Raw genomic sequence first — 21,248 nt, forward strand, 5'->3', positions numbered from 1 at the left:
CCAAAAACGACGGGGGCCGGTATTAACGCGGCGCGTTCGCGAGAAGACGCAACGAGGAGCGGGGCGGAGAGACGAAACCAGAAAAAGAAGAACGGACCGAAGAAGACGAGGGAGCGGACGGCGCTGGATAAGAGGGTTGCGCGCCTTGCGGCGGGAGGCAGTAATTGCGTTATTAACTTAAAAGTGAGGTTCCTGGGCGCTCGCGACATCGGAGCTGTTGCGGCTTGCCGACTTTTCCATGAAACCTGTACATACAGTGGGCGGTTTCGTTCGGAGCACGATACTGGAGAACGTACTTCCCAGAAATCGGGGTGAATTTTTAGGACGGGGGAGAAAATTATTTATTTTAATGGACTTTCCAGGAACGCTCGAAACGATTATATATATTTAAACAATTCTACGTTTTGAAAATATGTAAGCACACTGTGCTTCGTATCGTGGGTATCTAACAGAGTTGTTCCATGCACTGTTTTATCTGGATGAAACGTGTTCATTATATTTTATATTTTTGAAAATATTTCTTGTTCGATATTTTGTAGGTTTTTGGGGAACAGGAGTAGGAGACTTCGTCGAGGAACTTCAAGTTCTCCGAGTCCTAATTAGAGTTTGGAGTTGTGTGCATAAATAAGTGAAGAGTGTCAAGGCCAAGGAGCATGGAAATCCTAAATCTGAAAAATAGCAAGACAGTCACGTCCGCGACTTGAAACCCACGTGCAATTAGACAGGCAGCTTGAAGGAAAACGTCGCGATAAAGACCGCCATTGTTTCTGGTTTTCTTGTAACAACGACCAGTCTTTGCAACACTTTATCGCGCGGACGATAACAATATGGATCAAATAAGTATCGCGAAGAAACTTTTATCATAGAATCGTACACGCACCGGTTCGCTACAAGAGCGAAACTGATGAAATCTCGTCTCTCATTATTCCTAAGGTCAATTCTGTGGAAAGCTTTCCTCGACGATTTTCCAACGATCGAAAAGTTTCGTTGCGTTCAACAAGAAGAGAATTCTACCAATAAATAATTTAAACGCACGGATATTAAATAAAAATTTAATAGACATTCGTAATGAAATTCTAGCATGATTTTCCACGTCACAACGATATTACAGTCGAAGCTAAATGCCTGGTATTATCGGTAGACAAAAGACGTAGTAATTATGCGTCATTCGTGTTCGAGATACGATCTCAGAAATCCCTGACGGCGTAAACTCGATAAAGATTCCACAATCGTGTGCAAAAGTTTGACTCATGCTCGATTTGCATTAAATCTTAAGGTTTCATGCGTTTGATGTCAACTAATCAACGCGGTTTCTAAAAGCAAATACTATCCATCTTCAACATACACCAATTTGATTATTCAAACAAACTCAAACCTACTTTTTTAAACTGAGATGTATTATTCCTTTGGAAATCTAGTAAATTAAGTTGATTAAAAGAAAAGTGGACTTGGGTTATTTGGAATCTCCAGAGCCAAACCCAAGTCCATTTTAACAAAAAGTATCCAACACTGAACAATATCGATCCAGAACTCAAGTGGACATCTTTGAATCCTCCTGCAGTAGTCTTAAGAAAAACACCTACACTATAGTCTAATTTTACACCAATTCAGAGCTCGAGAAGAGTATTAAAAAAATTCCTGAAATTAGGGGTTGAATAAAACTATTTCAACCTGACATATTTTGACGAAGAAACACTACAAACGCATTTAACTAATTTTCAAATTTCTTTCAGAATATTTCTGCTGTCCCGACAAAGAGAGTCGTCACTCCAGGACATCCCCAGCCTGGATCTGTTCGAACAAACGACGATAAACGCCAGCAAACGATCGAATAATTCAAATAAAGCTGCTTTCCGCGTCGGAAGGTAATTTGCTTAGACCTGACCCAGATCCAGCGGAGCAAACGACACCCGGCCGCCCACAATTTTCAGCAATCGGTTCCCCTAGGTCGTAACATCGCCTCTCAACAATACGGACCCGGCATTGTCTGGCATAATGCGCGTCGCTCGTCGTATTTCATTTCGCGAATCCGCCGTGTCAACACGAGCATCGCGATAGAGGATCAAGATACGATGTCTTCAGCGTAGACGGAGCCAAAGGACGCTGCGCGCGTATAAGTACCTTATGTTCCCACGCTGGAGCAGCCTGGAGGGCTTCCCATTCCGCTATCGACTCACATTGGCGGGTATCATGTAGGTATGTATGTATCTTCGTACTCGCCCAGCCATGTACAGGGTGTACCGGTGGAACATATTGGGATCCCGGGACGCCGTGATACGAATTAACAATGATGGCTATCGGAAAAGAGACCAGTGGCCTCGGTCCTTCGTCAACCGCGGAAAGAACGACTCGAACCAACCGACCGTAACTCCGACCACTCGAGACCCCGGGGACTGATTTTTGGGACCAGATAACAGGGCCCGTCCGACATTCGTCGTGAATGATTTTTCAATTATTCTACTGGGTGGCCCGGAATCGTTTCGTTCGGGGCTCTTGCTGCACGACTTAGATTGTCCTGAGTACTGGATCAAACTGCTTTCTTCGCCAAACTATGTCAGCTTGAAATAGTTTTATTCAACCCCTAATTTCAGGAATTTTTTTAATACTCTTCTCGAGTTCTGAATTGGTGTAAAATTAGACTATAGTGTAGGTGTTTTTCTTGAGGCTACTGTAGGAGGATCCAAAGATGTCCACTTGAGTTCTGGATCGATATTGTCAGCGATGGCGCGGGGAACACTCATGTGTGAGACAACCAGTGTAAGTTACTTAAGCCTCCATTGTGTTTTTTTAAGAATGCCCCACAAGAGGGGAGCTTTGAATATTTTTTGGGAGCAATTATAAAATTATGTTGAATTTGTCACTGGTATAGTAACAAAATTCTATTTTTGTTCAAAAAAAGGTTGGGAAGCACTGCCCTATCGCATGAATTTTTCAGTTATTTTACCGAGTGTGAAGAACCGTTTCTTCGGAGTACTGCTAAGAGTATTTGGAGATGTCTTCCTGAATTCCAGATCGATACTCTCAGCAGTCGTAGAACACTGATGCATAATAGAACTAGAAAGTGATCCTTCTACCTGTATACTGTATCTGGTACCTAGGTATAAATTTAATTATTTAAAACGTACTTTTTGATAACATTTGGAACGCTGATATTTTTTGTTGGAATACTTTGCCTCGAACGCATATTTCCCTCAAAAAATGGACGTTTAACCCGTTTCACTGACCTCCCTCATTTATCGTAAAAGCAAGAGCATGCACAATACACGTCGAGCGTGATACTCACCTCGCAAATCTTTCTTTGTCCTGTACATTCTCGTCCTCCAGCCTTCTATATTTACACCCGCTGGGATCATCTTCGTCGGATCTGGAAAGGAATTACCGCTTTTAATCATTCTGCACAGATTAAAACAACGAAATAACGACAAAAGCATCTTAACAATTCACACAGTCCATCGGAACAAAATGGTAAATTTCGATTGAAGTTTTCTTCGAAATTTAGCATGCATCATCCTCACAAACGATGACTAGAATTTGTTCAGCATCGTTCAGAATTCTGTTGCGACAATTGATAGCGTTTCGATCGTATTCAGCAGTCAGCTTTTTCTTCTCCGAGCCGCGTCAGCCTGAGAACGGTCGATTGACTCGTTCATCTGTCAGTACGGCCCGATAGATATTCTACGAACGTCCCGAATAAATGTCGCGTCGCCGATACGCAAAGTGTAATCATTTCCGGATTACCAAACGTGTCGGGGCAGCCGGTACAGAATTGGACGTAGCCTATCCAACTTCCCCAAATCTGGAGCGTCGTGTAACAGTAAGCGGGACAAAGTCTCTCATGCAATATTCACGGCCGACTCTGCTCTATAAATCGAATCGATGCCATCGGGATCGAGACCGTATTCGAACTTGCGTCACAATTTTAACGAACAAATGTCTGCCTACATTAACGGGCCTGATCCTTGACTACTTCCTAACTAAAAACTATCGAGGACACGCACAACCTGTTGCATATCGTACGCGATATACCACCATAGATCCCCGAACCGATGACAATCTGAGAGGGAGGTAGGTGAAAATTGATCTCCCAACTCTTTGGCTTCCCTAGACTCTATATACGTTACAGACAAAATTGTGACAAGCAGACAGAAGTTGTGACAACCTGAGAGTCAGTACTATAATTGTTTCAGAGTTCAGAATAAGATAAAAACTTTTCTCAAGGAAATTCAATATCATTATTCATCCCTCCACCTAGTTCGTAAGACCCCAAAAATTTCCATTATCCAGGAAGAAATCGAGATAATAAGAGTTCAAGTGAAATAGGTAATACTCCGATCAGATAAAGGTAATACGTAAGGCCCAACAGAAAGTCATCTCCCGTCATTGGGTCTGACTCCCCTTCATCATCGTTACGACCGCGGCTGTCACAACTCAATTTCCATCGGGACCAGGAGTTCCTCCGACGTAGAGAATGAAAAAAAAAAAATGGGGAACGAACGAGCGAGAAAAGGGGCACACGATAGAAGGAAGAGCGCCGTAAATCCGTCATTGACGTCTCGTTACCGGCATGAGTCGTGTTCTCTCCGCCAGGCCGGCGTATTAAGCACGATAGAAAATTATGCTCTCGTTCGGGGCTCGGCGGCGCACATAGAAATCCGGCTGATCGTCAGTCTATTACGCTGCGCGAGCGAGCGGGCGAACGCGCGCGCGCTCGCGGGTGATGTACGCCTCTGACCCTGAGCGAAAAAGTAAGGCCCCCTTTCTTCCCAGCCTCCCTTCCTCGCCGTGTCTTTTTCCCTTTCTTTGCTCTGGTGAACGCCACGGCGAGCTACAGCCAGCATCTTGCCCCCACCGTGCCCCACCGCGAGCCCCATGGGTCCCATGGGCCCCAGAGGACGAAGTGGGGGTGGTGTAGGGCCCGCAGCGAGTGTATCCGGGTACACCGAGAAGGCTCCGTATCCCTTCTCCCCCCTCCACCTTCGCTCTGCGCCCCTTTTTCTTTTCCCCTTTTTGCTGCCAGGGCCCGAGTAGACTCCGAGCAGAACGAAGAGGCAGAGGAGAGAGACTACGGGGCCTGGAGACTTATGGAGTACATAATGATGCGGCCCGCGGTATTATGTCGACTTAACAGATACGTACATGCATGCTCGGTGAGCAGAAAACGCGATGTCCCCGAAGCTGGGCCCGCTTTGGGCCACCGAAAGTCGGCTGCTTTGAGAAACCGAGAAGAGACTACGAGGACTTCTGAAAATTTTTAGGCCCTTGACGTCTTTGGACGCTGCCGACTACCGACACTCGTAGAGCCCTTGCACGACTCTTGGGACTTTTGGGACCCTTGGGACTCTTAAAAATCTTAGAATTCACGGTACCTCAAGACCTTAGCAAATCCGATAATTCTTAAGAATTTTGGGACTTTCGAAACTTTTACGAGCCTTTCAAAATGGTTGAAACATTCCTACATTTTTGCTATTTTGGAGGACGGTGAAAGCCAGGCTGAGTAATTCGCGTGCAGATTTTGACGCCAGATTACTAATCTCCGTATTCCTGGCGAACATTCGATAATTTGTAGCCACAAAAGCCGTGGGAACCGTGGCTCGATACAGATTTTTTATCTCGTTTATCTGGCCACTAAATCATCGCGGCAGCGACGCTAGGTCTCCGGCGTTACAAACAATGAGTTACGGCGTCGCGCGATCGCCGACTCGTAGTTTCGGTTCATTTCTATTTACGGTTGACGTTAAACGATGATCGATCCCCGGCGAGCAAAGAACGAAGCGAGGAAATCTAATTGCGTATCAAATTGCGTTGTTTAGCCGCGACATGAAATTGTATGCAAATCAACGCTCCTTCGTGACTGGATTGCCTTCCTATGGATTTCATTTTTGTTTACTGTCGCTGAGGCTTGGCATACGATCATTTTGATCGTAACTGTAGGTGCATTCTATTTAATAAATCGACGTAATTCGTTTGGAGCATTACCCCGACTGGTTTGAATCGTTCAAACTAGATCAAACCTCTACAGACCACTCGATACGAAACTTTTAATTACTAGAATCTTCAAAGAATCTCTCAAACATGATCGAACAATAAGAAACTTGGAACTCCTAGCTTCGGATAATTTCTTAAATCGAAGGAAACGAATCGTTCAAACTGGATCAAACATTGACAAATGAAATAATACACACGCGAAGAGGGGCGAGCTGTCTAACAATGCTACCATACATAATTCAAAGTGTTCCTTTGGTGAGCCTGTCCGGATAAATGACGAACAAACAATCGCCATGTTCAATTCAAACGTTTAAGCTTCTTAACGAGCTCGCCAACGCACAAACTTGATCACGCGGAGCAACGTGCAACAAGAACAACAAACAGCTTCGTTAATCCGGCAACAGCACGTTCCTTCGTCGGCCATCATCTCGCGCATAAGGATCGCAATAATGTCTTGATAGAGCCCTTCCTTAGGAGCGTATCGTCGGTCAGTTTTCTTCTATTACTATCCTCATTAATGAGATGCGGCGTTACATACGCTGTAATCAATCTTAACACGCCGCGAATAGCAATCGCTGCGCGGCTGGATACTTTGTCCGAGGCAGCCGACAATTTTGTCCTGTATCGGTCGCTGAATTATTCACTCTCGGATCTAACGTTCGCGCGATCGATTAGTCGAACCCGACGCTTGGCATTGAAATTAACGCTTCTCCATTAAATGAACGAACGTCGAGATAAATATTATTCAAAAGCTCGCATAGTCATCGAATGATAGCTCCATGACGTTCAATTATCGACGCTTCTATACTCGATCAACAGACTTCAGACGTATAGTTTGTAAGATAGTCAGGTGTTAAACAGTTTTAGAATGTTTGTCTCCGTTTGTTTGCTCGTTCCCAGTAAATGTCAGCATCTACCACTAAGAATATTTAAAACAATACTGTTTGCAAATGGTATGAATACGTTCAAAAAATCAATTATGGGATTATTTATGTCGACGGAAAAATCATGCAACGCAAGCAGCGTGTAAAGCGTCTGGGAACGGGCTTAGGTAGCGGCTGAGGCACACATTATTCAACCACGTGTGGCGTTTGTAAAAACGCAGCGTAACAGATTTCATCTCGCCAGTTTCGCTCCGGCAACTCGCATGGTCGAGTCGAACGATTTATACGAAGCAACACAGTCATTCTGTTCGAGTGACTCGCGCTGATCCAAGTTTGGGGATTACCTAAAGCGTCGAGGATTTCCTCAGACAATGCAGACGGTATATCCTGAGATCAAATTGACATAATTAGACGGAAAGATGGAGAGAAGGGAACGAAACACGGGGAAAGAGGAGATCTAGGTGATATGGCGCACAGTATCCGGATTATAGTGTCTTTTGGAGCTGTCGTTTGAGACTGTTCGAACCCATCGATTTTGAGATTCTTGGATTATTGGAACTCTTAGGGTACCTCTATGAACTTGGGACTCTCGAACCACTTCAAACTTAAGTTTCTTGGTACTATCAGACCTAACAAAATCTTGTGGTCTTTTAAAACAATATTTGTTGAATTCTTGGGAGTCTTTAGATTCTGATTACTCTGACTCTGTGCCGCGACAGTGGGCAACTCCTGAGGTCAAACCCGTCCAATCAGGCCGAAAGAACCGAAAGAACGGACGGTCAAGCCTCGAACGAACGGAAGGGAGCAAAAAATAGAGAAATAAGAGCCCCACGCGATGTGGTGCGCTGTGTCCAGGTTACGGTGGCGCCTTTTTGCATTTTTCCAGCTCGACTGGAGAGTCACGACTTTGACCCCCCTCTTTCCCCTTTCAGCTCGTTGTCCACGATCGTCCTCGTACATTTACGTTCGCCATTCCTCTGCGTCCACGTGTGTTACACCTAGCTAAGTCTTCCAATGCTCGCGCGTATCTACAGCCTAGCCATGTAGCTTTGGACAGGGCTGATCTATCCGACGTACAGGCCTATGCAGACCAAGTGTCCTGAAAGAGTGATGCCTCTTCCTAACAACTTTCTTCCGACCCTTCCTCCAACGTCCGACAGAGGAAAGGTCGAGGTGATAAGAATAATCCAACAGAGTACCTCGGTGGATGCTGATTCGTATCAAATCCTAACTGTTGGCTACCAAACACGTATCCTAGCGAGTTACTGTTGGGCTATTAAGACGATCCTTTTAAAAATTCTAACAAAATTGATAGAACACTGACCGTCTACTAATGGCTGCCTAAAATATCGAACTCATTAGGCTCCATAATTGATTAATCGAACCACCATGTGCTGCAAAGCGTCTGTGAACTAAAAATAAAGGTGTTCCACCGAAGCGAAATGTCTAAAAAGAACCAAGTGTTCCCTAAGCTTCTCAAACTCTAATAAAATGGGAATTCTATGGAACCGTTCGCTGTAGGAAGGTTAATTAACTGTATTTATGTCGTGGAGTATCTACAGCCTGAGGGGAAACAGTTGGCAAGTCTGAACGGAAGCCAGCAGCAAAGAAGCGAGGAGGAGCAAAGGCGAGGCGACAGATCGCTGACCAAGAATCTAACACCTAAGCACGGCAGTGTGACGTTTTTTCCATTAGGTGAGCGGCGATGTCGGCCGTGAGTGTTGGCATATTAAAAGGAAAGAGCGTAGCTATTGGCGGGCCCAAGGAACGGGCCCCGCGACAGGAGGCGGTCCATCGTTCTCCGAGTCCGGGACTCTTATCCGTTCTCCCCCGACCTTATTGGTCACCGCCTCCTCGATCGCTCCTACCGACCCTCGTTGCTGCTCGCGCTGACTTTTTCGCGACTCACGATCGGTGTGATTTCAAGACCAACGACTCCCGTATCAGTGTCTGATTGGCCTCCCCCCGGACTAGGGCCGGGACTTCCCGGTCCAACTATTTTACTCGTCCAACTACGCTCGGACGATCTAAATATTCCTCGAATTAAATTCGTATACTATCCGATTATTTGAGAATTTTAACGCCTTTTATGGTGTAACTTAAAGTTTAAAACTGGGGTTTTCTACGAGGAACGATAGAGCTTTCGATTGCCATAGCCGCCATATTTGTCATTCGTGGCTTTACAAGTCTTTATAGAGGGTTACATAGTTGCTGAAGGCGTTGGAAATTGTTAAAATTTATTATCAATATTCTTACTTTCCATTCGAACAACATTAGGATTAACAGAATTCGTATAACTGTGTAAGGTATTTTGGGGATGTTCATTACGAAAAGAAGACTTATACCTTCCACTTGAACTAAGAATTTCCAAAAACTATTACAATTTACGCCGATACCACGCCTATTTAGCTATTGCAGAGTGATTGGCGGGCCATTTGAAGAAAATTCTGGTTTCCACGAATGGGACCGCGGGCCTTAGGCGAGCGAAATTATTGCTGAATCGCACGGAGAGGATGAGAAAGGGGTTCTCGTCGCGGTTTGCGGAGCGATAGCGACGAAGGATACAACGACTTCGTCGGGAATCGGCCGTTTCACGGTAGAATGGAACGAATGAGGAACTCGAGCGTTCTCACGCCTGAGGGAACCCTTATTGTTTGGGGCGTGCGGGCTCGCCTCGAGCGGAAAGTCACGCGACGAAAACGCAAAAGGAAGAGGAAATAAGAAATCTACTTAATTGCGAACGCCGTTTGGTACTTCTGTTCGTGCGGCGTGTAACTGCCTGGTCGTCTCGGTTTTTCGTCGAAGACTCCGTTTCGGCGATTATCGACGCCCCACGTGGGCAGGAGGACATCGAAAATCCACTCTTCTCGAATAAATCTGGATTTGACAATTTTTGGTGATCGCAAATTTATTCATGCACCAGACAATGGTAAATAAAATTTGATTTCGTTCGAGAATTAATGACCATACTAAATAGTTAAGCGTTCATATATAATTCATGTAATTGCAATGGACTAATGGGCGCAACTTTCGTAAGAGTTTCAGAGACTTCAACGCGCGGTAAGTGCATGTCTTCGCGCTCCGAGGGCCGCAGCTATAACTCTCCGTTATTTACTCGAACAAATTTAAATTTACAAGCATCGAATTATACGAGCCAATAACATAATTGAACGATTAAAATAAATTTCCTTGAATACGTATATGTTTAATTGGATTTTTGTCCGATGCGATTCAACGAACAAACATCGACGTATTTAGTGTCTAATATATTATTTCCTTTAACAAGTCCGCTTGTGTGAGGATGCATGTCGATATTGTATGACATAAATATGCATTATGTGCGTAGCGAGCGTAGCTAATAAGGTCTTAATTACGAAAGAAAAAAAAAAACACGCGCGCGCGCGCGCGCCACAATCTCGAAACACACTTTCCTCGTCGTAGATCCATCCGGTTCAACGACTTCTCACGTGAAAAGCTCCGGTGGAATATATCGCATGGGTCGAGAATATAATTCACGATGAAATATTAACTATTTCTGTGGCAAGAATCTATTACTGATCGTTGAAAGTAAAACCGGCTCCGTCGGAGTGAAAATTTTATGATTAATTGCCAGTATTCATCACCACTTATCTTCAAGATGGTAATTAAATTGTCTAAAATAAGTAATTCACACACTAGCGAGGCAAAATAATTTCGAACGCTATAAATATTAAAAAAATCCTCCCAAGTTACCATTTTCACTTTTCCTGGATTCTTTCACAAAATATTGCCCTGATTATCAAATAGAACAAGTTTCACTGATTCCTTGTACGGACTGTTGTGTTGATCGTACGCTTTCGAAGGAAAAATTTGCTAAAAATGGTAATTCGGCCGCGAATGGTCCCGGGACCAGCATCACGCGTGTCTGGGACATTACGTAACGTAATGATCTGGTAACCGGCCGCGTAAATTCGCGAACGGCCGCAAATCTCCGGTACGTGACGAATTCCGCGACGAGTGGGTTTTGTTTGGTGCCTAGCACGTTCGATGCACGTGGTCGAGCGTAGTACGTTAAGCTCGTAGTATTAGACGTCCACCTCGTGCCTGGGATCGTTGCAGTCCCGCGAAAAATGCTTTTCATTTCTCACAATTCCTGGATAATTCGCCTTTTGTAAATCCCACTCGCGATTAGTCGCGCGACACTTGGAGAACTCTCTCGTTCCTTTCCACCAACTCCCGACTCGTCGTTTTGAAGTTACAGTTTCGATAACTTGGTGAATTCTATCGTTCGAATTGCCAGACTAAATTCGTGAAATTTTCTAGATCGTCCAGATCCATTTTCCTTAACATTTCACCATAAGAAAACACAAAATAATTGATACCGAATGATAAAAAGAATCCCAGGGTGAATAATTTTGTTAACGTCAAACCTGCGGCGATCACGCGGTCGTAAAAGTGGCAATGAAAACGTAATGACGCTCCTGCGTCACCGGTGCCATTTTTTTCGCGGTCGATGGTTCATTAAAAGTCTCGTTAAAGAAGAGGGAGGACGATCTCGGTGAAAATCGAATCGGTCTTATTACCATTCTGCTCGGGAAGAGGGAACCTCGTAAAAACAACAAGCCCGAACTGTTAATCCCGAGGCGGGGGATTTGTTCGTAGCCGTAAGTAAGAATGTCCCGCGCCGAAGTTGACGAAGAAGAAGAAGAAGTCGATGGAGCGTGACTTTGGCCGGGATTCGACGAAAGTGAGAATAACCCGGCGAAGATAATGGCCTGACAGAAGAAAGACCCGACGCGAGGGGAAAAAAGATCCCTTTCACGGCTCTACCAGCGGCCGACGGTTGCCCTTTCGATAGATCGAGTTTTTACGCGATCGTAGAAATGCCAGATCCCGGTCGCCGCCGCGGCCACGGCCACTTGGGGGTGCCATTATCGCCAGAAAACAATTTTTGAATCGGGGCCATTCTCGTTCCCTTCGTTGCTGTCCAAATTTCGGGGACCATCGAATGTTTCAACTTTTTAAAATGGTAAAAATGGTAATGATTACTTGTAACGCCAATTTGAGGTTTACAGAATTATTTCGTGAAATAAATGTGTCCTTTTATGACATTTCATTTTAACTATTTTATAACTGCTGCATTTTGAAAATTTATTCTAAAGCTGTATACAAAAATATTGAAATGAAATTGGGAAAAATCTCCCTACGCCACTGCGAAGAATATCTCTCCTTTCAATAGATAAAAATGAAATCTATTTCAACAAGTGAATTAATAACAAAAGAAAAATGTTTTTAAGAAAATATTCCCCCGTCGTATTGATCGTCAATAATGAGACTTGTACGCCAATGGGTGGCAGCCGATTTTATAGCAAGCCGATCGCGATGGCCAGGAACGTGTCGATTGAAAAACAGTCACGCAATAAACATTATAACCCAACACGAAGGACGCGAAGTATGAGGAAGTCGTATATTCGTTTTTCAGTCCTTTTGTATATATAATGAAGTCGGTAGTTGTTACGCAAGACATTGTACAATAATGAAGCAATTTACTTCCGCCGAAACGTGACATTATTTATAATCCGTGCCGTCGACGTGTTTGTATTTCAGAGAAAAATTCGCCGATCCCGTAATAACATCGCGCAACCAACCAATCTTTCTCGATATTTAAAAATGTAAATCGTACAACACCTTATCAAGAAAAAAGAATAAATTTTGCGCTTATCGAACCAAATATCGTATATTTCGAAAATTTTTGAATTTAGAGAATACAGAAGCAATACAATAATTTCCAACAGTTTTTCGACCAAGCAATTATACATTATAATACATTCAACGGTATGAAATATTTAAATAAATTCATCTACGTCTATGCAAAGTATATTTTGTATACTTATTTCAGACGTAAAGTAACAATTATTTCTGGTACCACGAACCATATATATAATCATTAGTAATTATTAGCATTTTCCAAGTTTTTCTGGTATTGCATCGACTAAAAATTGATTTTAATATCTTCTTCAAGGATTCCGCTATCTGTAACGGGCCTGAAGAGGTTGGAAATAGTGTACAGCTATCTTTTCGAGCTGCAAATCGGCAAAAATTCGCGCGAACAACGCGAAACAGAAGAAACGGTTGACGCAACATGTTACGACATTTTCGAATCCCCATTATGGACTAGCAAATCCATGTTTTCCGTCCACGTGGTAGCGGTAAAGTGGTTTTACGAGGGCCTCGCGGTGTTTTTACGCAGGTTTCGGCCGATAATCGGGCTATCTCGATTCAAAGGTAGTGTCACTGTTTCGTTTTTCGACCAATCGCGAGCCGAGCGCGGACGAATTACTGCCGATACCACGGAATGTTCCCTCGATGATAAAACGCTACGTGATAAATTTCATGGAAAACTTGACATTTGCACCGAGACGGAATCGTCCACCGCGATAGCATAGTTCGCTTTCGTCGACTCAAAAATCCCCTCTGCGAACGGAGGTCACCGGTGACCGGTACTCCGAACTTACCACGCGTCACGATATTATTTACAATAGAAGAACCCTAAAGTAAATAATTGCAAAATAATGGTCCTATTTCCAACATCAAAATTCTACAGTATCGAATCGAATTTGTCTCCATATTGAACATATCCTATGAACCGATAAAAAGGAGTTGGGTAACAGTAATAAAATGTTTTATAACTCCGAAAGAAATGATACTTCGACCCATACTTATCAACACTTTTGCTACTAAATGCCTCTGAATATCTACGGCTGCAATTACGGTTATGTTTATTGTGGATCCACATCCATCAGTTTACCAAATTTCATTGAAATCGGTGAACACAGCATTGGAGAATCCGAATTTTTCAAGATTCCGCAGGTTGCGAGGAACGTAAACAAAGCATATTTGCCTCTCAGCTCGCATGTTCGCACGCTGATTTCTCGTTCGATTAAATTTAACGATACGAGGATCGATCTAGTCGGTGATCCGGGGCCGGCTATTATGATAATCCGCAAATCGCGGCACCGCGAGCCACGTATTGTCCAATTGCGCCGCGTAAATCGCGACGTAATGGGCCGATAGAAGAAATTTCCGAAGCGAACCGCAGAAGTTTTCCCTCCTCCCCTCCCACCTCCCATCGCCGTCATTGCTATTGATTTAAGGGAATTGCGAATCCATGACCGCTATACGCTCACGGCTCTCTCAATTTCAATAAGCAATCGTAAGAAACAACGGTCACGATTCCCGACTAAACTAGACCGAACACGGTCTGCTTGTGCTCTCGCGGCAGTTTTCTTCTTTTTTCTTTGTTCATTAACTATGCGCAACGGTCATTTACAATTTAGAAATCCCGTTCCCGTTGACGGAACCACGCGTTTCGATCGAGTTGCGCTGCGCTCGGATACAACGCGGGACAGAATGGCTGCACGCCTCGAATAATTATTTAGTCAGACGTTATCGACGACGTATAGTTATCTTTTTTACTAAACGTTTTATTACTGGATCTAGCACACCGTGGTAACACGAGTTTCCGATAAAATAATCGAAAAAAATAGCTACATTATTTAGTTCAAATTTTAATATACCTCATGGGAAAAATTTTAATGGGAGATTCTAGAGGCTCAAGAATATCAATTTCTTGAGTGAGGTTTCGTTAAATAGTTATTAAAAAATTTCAAATCGTTCTGGAAATATTATTTTCAGTTGCAGGGGTCGATTACAATCATTTTTGGTGAATAGGCATACCCCCGAAATCCTACCCACTTTCTAGAGAAAAATTCGAGAAGGTGTGAAATTTTTCGACAAAATTAAAACATTTCGAATCGTTCTAAAAAAATTATTTTTAGTTGCAGGGGTCGATTACAGTCATTTTTGGTGAATAGACACACCCCCGAAATCCTACGCACTTTTGAGAAAAAAATTCGAGTAGGTGGACAAATTTTTCGACGAAGTATCGTGCAGTGTCAAACTGTTTTCCAGCCGGCGTCTATGTTTCTTATCAGCTCAAACCGGAGGTGTTTGATTACATTTAACCCTTCCGACGCTACGGACATGTTTACACAGCCGGCGGATTACATATTCCGAGGCTATGGACGTGTTTACACGACTTCTGAATTAGGTACTATAGACATGTTTACCTGTCCGACAATGTACAGTATGTCGAAACTATGGGACGTCAGATTCTACTTAATATTAATTCTATAAACGTGTATTTCTTTATTTTCATTCAACTGTATAATAAAGACAATACTATGATTATTATCGCTGTTTGTGTTTTCTTCTCGAGTGTAGAATTTTAAACGATTAGTTTGTACGATAAGCGTGTGTTTCGAGATTCACGTAGTTTCTACTTTGCGATGCACGTATAGATAAGTTCGGTTTTTCGGATTAAATTTTTCCATCTGATCGGAGATTTACATTCTTGATGTCGAGGGCAGTGATAAGGGATTTGAATCGTCGACGAGCGAATCCGGAAGGGTCAAGTGTCTGGCGGTATAGTATATCAGATGATTCATAACAACGTATGTATAAATACGTATAATGCACTAATTAAACCTCTCATTGATCCATTGATTATACTCTCGTAGACAAACGAAAACGTACAAATTTTGATTTTCAAGTAGAGTGTGAAATTCAACTTCGAATCGTCGGCCGTCGGATAATTCCTTCGATCAACTATGCAACACAATATGCACTATAACTTCCAGGTTCCATTTATAATAACACAAACTGAATAACCCAGTCAATCATTTATAAATTTCTATCGCAATAAAGAATACTTCCCGACAAAATTGCCCCTGAAGTCAGCCATATTGAAAATCTATGAGGCCCGAAAGTTTAATTATAAAAGATACAAACTACCGCTAAATAGTAGTCCGACCAGTGAATTATTTGCCTTAATAAGGCCCAAAGCTGCCCGTGACTGCAGGGGTCAACTGCCCCCACCACCTTGGAGACTAATCCCAAAAAGAACGAAACGAAGAAAAAATGGGGGAGGTAAGGATGTTCGAGAGAAAGTAAGAGATTCTCGTGGATGATTTACCTCCGTCTCTTGGACTGTTGCGCGTCCGTGTGCGTCTGCTGCATATGATGGGGCGATAGGTTGGGCCCGTAAGACAGAAGCTGACTTCCGGCGGTGGGGCAGGCCGGAGGTGGTGGCGGGGGCGGCGGGGCCAATTGGTAGCCCACCGAGGAAGCGGAGGGTATGTAATGCGAGGGGCCCGCTCCCGGGCCCAAACCGACCCCGTACCCCCCGCCACCCGCGCCGCCCCCGTACATACCGCTGCCGCCGGGGTACTCTATTTTGCCGACCCTTCTGCCCTCCTGCTTGGACCACGAGAGCTCTCTACCGACGTTCCGTAGCCGTTCGTTCGCCTTCCGCTTCGATTATCTCTTCATCTCGCCCGCCGCGTCCAGCGACGATCAAACTCTCGACGGTTTTCACGTAGAACAGACACGGAACAGTCGGCTCTCGTCGTTGCTCGCTGACGACCCGGCGACTTCCTGCGTGGCTAGTTCATGTTCGAGCCGAGGAACAAGTGTCCCTATCCACCGGCGGCTATCGCGAAATCTTTCGGGGACCCGAGATGGGCCTTAGATTGCGGGGGAATCGGCTGGATCTGCTCGAATCCGTGCAGAGTCTTTGGGGGCCCCTGGTAGCCCGGTCGATTCGTTAAGCAGACGCTGCTCGAGCCAACAGTTTTCTCATCATTTGGTGGCAATAGTTTTACCGTTGAAATCGAGGTTAGTCGAACTCGGTAGACTCTGGCAGGGACTTATTACAGCCTGAATATTGAGATCTCTATTGAGGCTTTCTAACGTCGTGCAATCCCAACTCGTTATCTTTCACTCTTTATCGCGAACTTCGGGAGTCAGTTACTTAAATTAGCTAGATGATGGTCACGAATTTTAAGCGATATCATTGTGATGCCTTAATCTTAGGATTAGATTCTGGTGCTTCGCTATCTCAACATTTTGCTGCCCCGAAACCCTCGATCTCGAGAGCATCCGTTCTTCAGGCAAGTTTCAGCCTACAGGTTCCTATCGTCTGAACATTTCGTTCCACAAGTTTCTTTAGGTCTTGATCCTTCACAAAATATTCTTTGCTTCTTGAATAATCACCAAAGACCATCCAATTGCGAACACTTATCCTAGAGTCTTGAATCTCCTGTTAGTACTCGTTTCCTCCTGATTCCTTAGGAACTTCTGCCTTCGTTAATTAAGTCTTGAGTGATTCCCTGCATTCATTAACATGCTAGACGTTCGGTAACATAGAAACAAGTTGTCTAGATTAGTTGCTCCCACAGATTCTATGCCTAACCCAGAGGTTCTATGATGTTGCTGTGTTCTTGGACACCTGCCAGAGTGTTTGTACAAATCACATTCTTCTCTACCACCTAATCTCTTTACGAGGAATGTAAAGAAGAGGATCCAAGTTACACTTGTTGCCCTGGAGTCTTGAAACTCCTATTTCTTATATATCCCAGGGACTTCTTGGACCCTTATCAAACCAGTTGTTCCTGTAATATCTATACAGAAGCGAAACGTCCAAGTTTGTCTAATCTCGGAGCACGCATTTCTGGTAACCGGTGAACAGCTCGTTTGCATCGGATTTCAAGATTCCCTATTGGAATCCTGAAACCGTTCGTTCACCTCTCCGGGTTATCTCGTCATCTTTACGCAAAGATCTATGCCCGATGAATCTCTGATACTTTACACTCTGCTCGCAGCGCGTTTCTGCCAGATATTCCAGGCCTGTTGGCCGTAGATATCCGCGGCAATTTTTCCTCGTCCCCGAGCAGTATTTACGGGCGACGCGGCGAAGAATTATCCCCCGTCCAGTCGGACTTTATTTCCACTTTTCCAGCCGCACCGTACAAGAATGTCAAACAAACGTACACCGCGCGATTAAACGTTGCTCGGCTATCGCGAACGGATCTTCGAATATCTTTCGTACCACTTGAACGCTGAAAAAGTAACCGAAAAAAATTCCATCGAACACTATTTTTCTCGATTTTCACTCGACACAGAACGGGGTGAGTCCGAACTTTTCGATTCGACACTCGCTGGATCACGATCTCCTCGAAGATTCATCTCCTCAAAGTTCCATTCCCGCGACGGCGGGTCCGACTTTTACCGCGATAATGACACGTTCGAGGGAACCAGGCGAGGACTGCGGCACGATTGCGTATGCATTGTCCGCGCTTTCGATATTAGCGGTTTCGGTGCCGTTTTGGAAAGTACGGATCGCTTTCACGCGCGGCGCCCGGGCCTAATAAGAACGACTAATCCGACTGATCAGCGACACCCATTATTTCGCCTCGATTGCCTCGCTCCAGGCCCCATCGACGAACCCACGATCCTCCTGGGGGTACAAATTCAACTTGGAACCACCATCTCTCATCGATCTTCGAAACGCGGACACTTTCGCGGACACGAGTTATTTCGGAAGTTCGATATCCACGATCGAAACGACGCGACACGTGCCGAGGATCCGGAACCAGGCGAACTTTCGGGCCGATTGGCGAACGATACCAGGCCTGGATCGCGATCGATGAACCATTGGAATTCGGGGACTCTCGCGAAAACGCACGAACGCGGAAGCACGTTCCTCGGACGGATGGATCGCCGACTAGTCACCACCCACAACTCGCCAGTGACTGATTCCACCATAGCCGCATAATGTGCCGCTGTGCTATACCCCGCTAAGGACTATCACTTCTCCCACCAGAGAGCCAGTCCAGAACAGCCACCGTGTAAAGCATGACTTTTAGCTTGGGATGCATCGTCCTCGTTGTGCACGCTACGCGCCCACGAGGACGACGACGCTCCGGAGGACGGGTTCGCCAACCCGATTACCCACGTGGACATACTTTACAATTATCAGTTATTAATACCCACTTATGATTTATCGATCGAGTTATTCTAGTTGGATTTGTGAGCACATTTATTTTTGGATATTTTTAATCTTCCGGGATATTTCACCAAACTGTGATATTCTGAGGAGCATCAATGGCGATAAAAATGTTTCTTCCGTGTATAATAAATGGGAAACTGATAGATGGGTGAATTTTATTTGAGATTTTTTAATATGATATTGAATCAAGTATCGATACCAGTAAAACTTGACTGTGTGAAATTGAAAAATGCGATTTTTTAGAATTACGTAACAAAGACTATACAATAATTTAGTATATAAATATTTTGTAAATTTGATTTTGATATAATCTAGAAAATTCTCTTTTCTTTCAAATCAAACTTGGAACAGATCTCAATTTAAATGTTTTTAAGCGACCCCAAGCTATAGTATGCATCGACCAAGAAAAAGATTTTTTGAAAAATACACATGTCCTCCATGCACGTCTATACACGTAATTTTTATAGTTCCATGCGTATTCGAGATAATTTATCTTCGATCTCCCACTTCGCAATTGCCTATCTGTTTCACAACATACGATAAGAAAGTACGCTCGGGGAATAAAAATAATTTCTAATCATTCGTCGCGATACTTTCGTGTACGTCGTTTATACCGAGATTGGAGCGATTAAAGAAAAGTTCGCGACTGCATGGAAATTACGAGGTAATTTTAAGTGATTCGAGTGGACGTGTATTTATAGCGGATTGACGTATAAATTCTTATGTAAAAAGTGTACCGAGGAACGGTCCCCGCGCCGGCAGTAAAAGTATGCGATGTTTACGATAACGAAATGTTTCTTGGACGGTGTCGCAATGGCTGGCGCTGGCGCGAAGGAATATCAGCGAGCATCGGCTCAGAAATTGCCTACTGTTGTGCCAGACATAGTAACTGATCTTATATAGATAGCGTGGCGCTTCTGGGAATCGTGTTTAATCGAGAATAACTAAAACTTTCCTGTGTGTGTGCAAGACTTAAACTTGCAGCACAGTTACGACTGTACCAAACGTTCTGCTTCCAAAATTCGTCAAAAAGCTAAGCCGAAAATTGGCACTTGTTGTAATTGGTGGAAAAAACGAATGTATCGTAGTGGTAAATAATTTTTTAAACAATTATTTGCATCTAAATGCAAAGGTGACAAAGGGACACCTTCGAATCTTATCGAGCATATATATTAATACAAACACTTTTTCCTTATTGTATATCCTGAATCTCTCTTTGCCATACGCATACAATACAACACTCTGTGCAAGGGTATAAAAGGAAAAAATGTGATATGTTATTATATAAAAAAACATACCCTATATGAGCCATACTAGCACTGCGCTTCTGGGTCATCTTACTCGGGTCACTCCCTGCAACAATTACAAACATTAAAAGACTACTGTGTACAGTTTTAAACTTTATAAAAGATTTACAGACAAAATGAGATTACACAGCAAATAGAAAGTGTTTAAATAATTAGTATCGAAGTAAATTTAAAGACTGCCGTGTTCTCGAACGTTATCGGAAGGTAAAATGAGTAATATGTGCATTTTGATTTAAACAATCTTCTAAATATAAGTTTGTCTCCCTTTGTTATAAAGTATGTTGACATATCTGGCTCTCGTAAACTTCATTTCCTTCAAAATTTGTGATTCTTTGTAGGTGCATACGCTTGCACATTTGATAAAACAATCATTACTTAAACATAGCACAAATGAGAATTTTTGCTCTCATTATGTCAAGATAACGTATTAGTATGTTAAGAGGAGCAGGTAATAAAGAGAATTTCTAGCATTTTACGATAGAAAAGTGTCCCACTTAAAGAGAGGATACGACGCTTAAAAATTCGATTAGAAATCGCTCGAATTTTTTAAATTCGTGATATAGGTATCGTAGCATCGATGGGCAGTGATTTTAACGAAAATTCGAGCACGATTTCCGTACAGATTACTAGGCTTCGGATTGGAAAACACTTTTAAAGTCAAATAGGTTCGATATTTACCTGGTATAGAATGGGCGATCGTGGATACAGTGAACATTCAGGTAAAATTTGTTCGTCACACAGTTAAACACAAAAAAAAGTAACAGGTCGTTGAATTTTCACACAAATCCTTCGCGGCCAATGCGCCTCACTAACATCAAAACTGGGTGTTTACGCTTAGCAGTCGCGCCATTTTGGAGTTTTTACTCAGAATTTTATTTTTTAAGCCTTCGAGCACGAGAGTCGAAATCCCGTCGATTGCAGCACGCTCTGTCGGACGATACGCCAAACTGTTCGCATAGAAATACAATGCACGCAGAAAATCCCTATTCGTTTTAGTAAAATAAAACAAGTTAACAATATGTTACACATTTTTTTACTACATATAAAAGTTTAAACTATATTTCAATTATTTTAAGCTTGTTTATTACATTTCCTTCAGCCTCGAGTTATGAATAACGAATCCGTTTTCATAGTAACATATCCTAACCAAACTTTGTATTTTCTTTTCGATTTGACATTTCTGTT

General features: G+C 43.4%; 1 protein-coding gene across 5 annotated transcripts in view; it reads right to left on the minus strand.

The window, feature by feature from the left end:
* Tgo (Aryl hydrocarbon receptor nuclear translocator homolog tgo) overlaps window positions 1–21,248 on the minus strand; it is a 37,228-nt gene that overhangs the window by 15,702 nt on the left and 278 nt on the right. For 3 of the 5 annotated variants that reach the window (XM_076768035.1, XM_076768034.1, XM_076768032.1), the window contains exons 1-2: window positions 15,883–18,619; window positions 3,284–3,364 (exon numbers count right to left, since the gene is read on the minus strand). In XM_076768035.1, the coding sequence (XP_076624150.1) occupies window positions 3,284–3,364; window positions 15,883–16,118 (317 nt within the window). In that variant the 5' untranslated portion in view covers window positions 16,119–18,619. Of the gene's footprint in view, window positions 1–3,283; window positions 3,365–15,882; window positions 18,620–20,054; window positions 20,110–20,741; window positions 20,988–21,248 lie in introns of those variants that run through there. The other 2 variants (XM_076768036.1, XM_076768037.1) reach the window with 2 other exon arrangements.

The sequence above is a fragment of the Colletes latitarsis genome, chromosome 7, assembly GCF_051014445.1.
Source record: "Colletes latitarsis isolate SP2378_abdomen chromosome 7, iyColLati1, whole genome shotgun sequence".
In the NCBI taxonomy this organism is placed as follows: domain Eukaryota; kingdom Metazoa; phylum Arthropoda; class Insecta; order Hymenoptera; family Colletidae; genus Colletes; species Colletes latitarsis.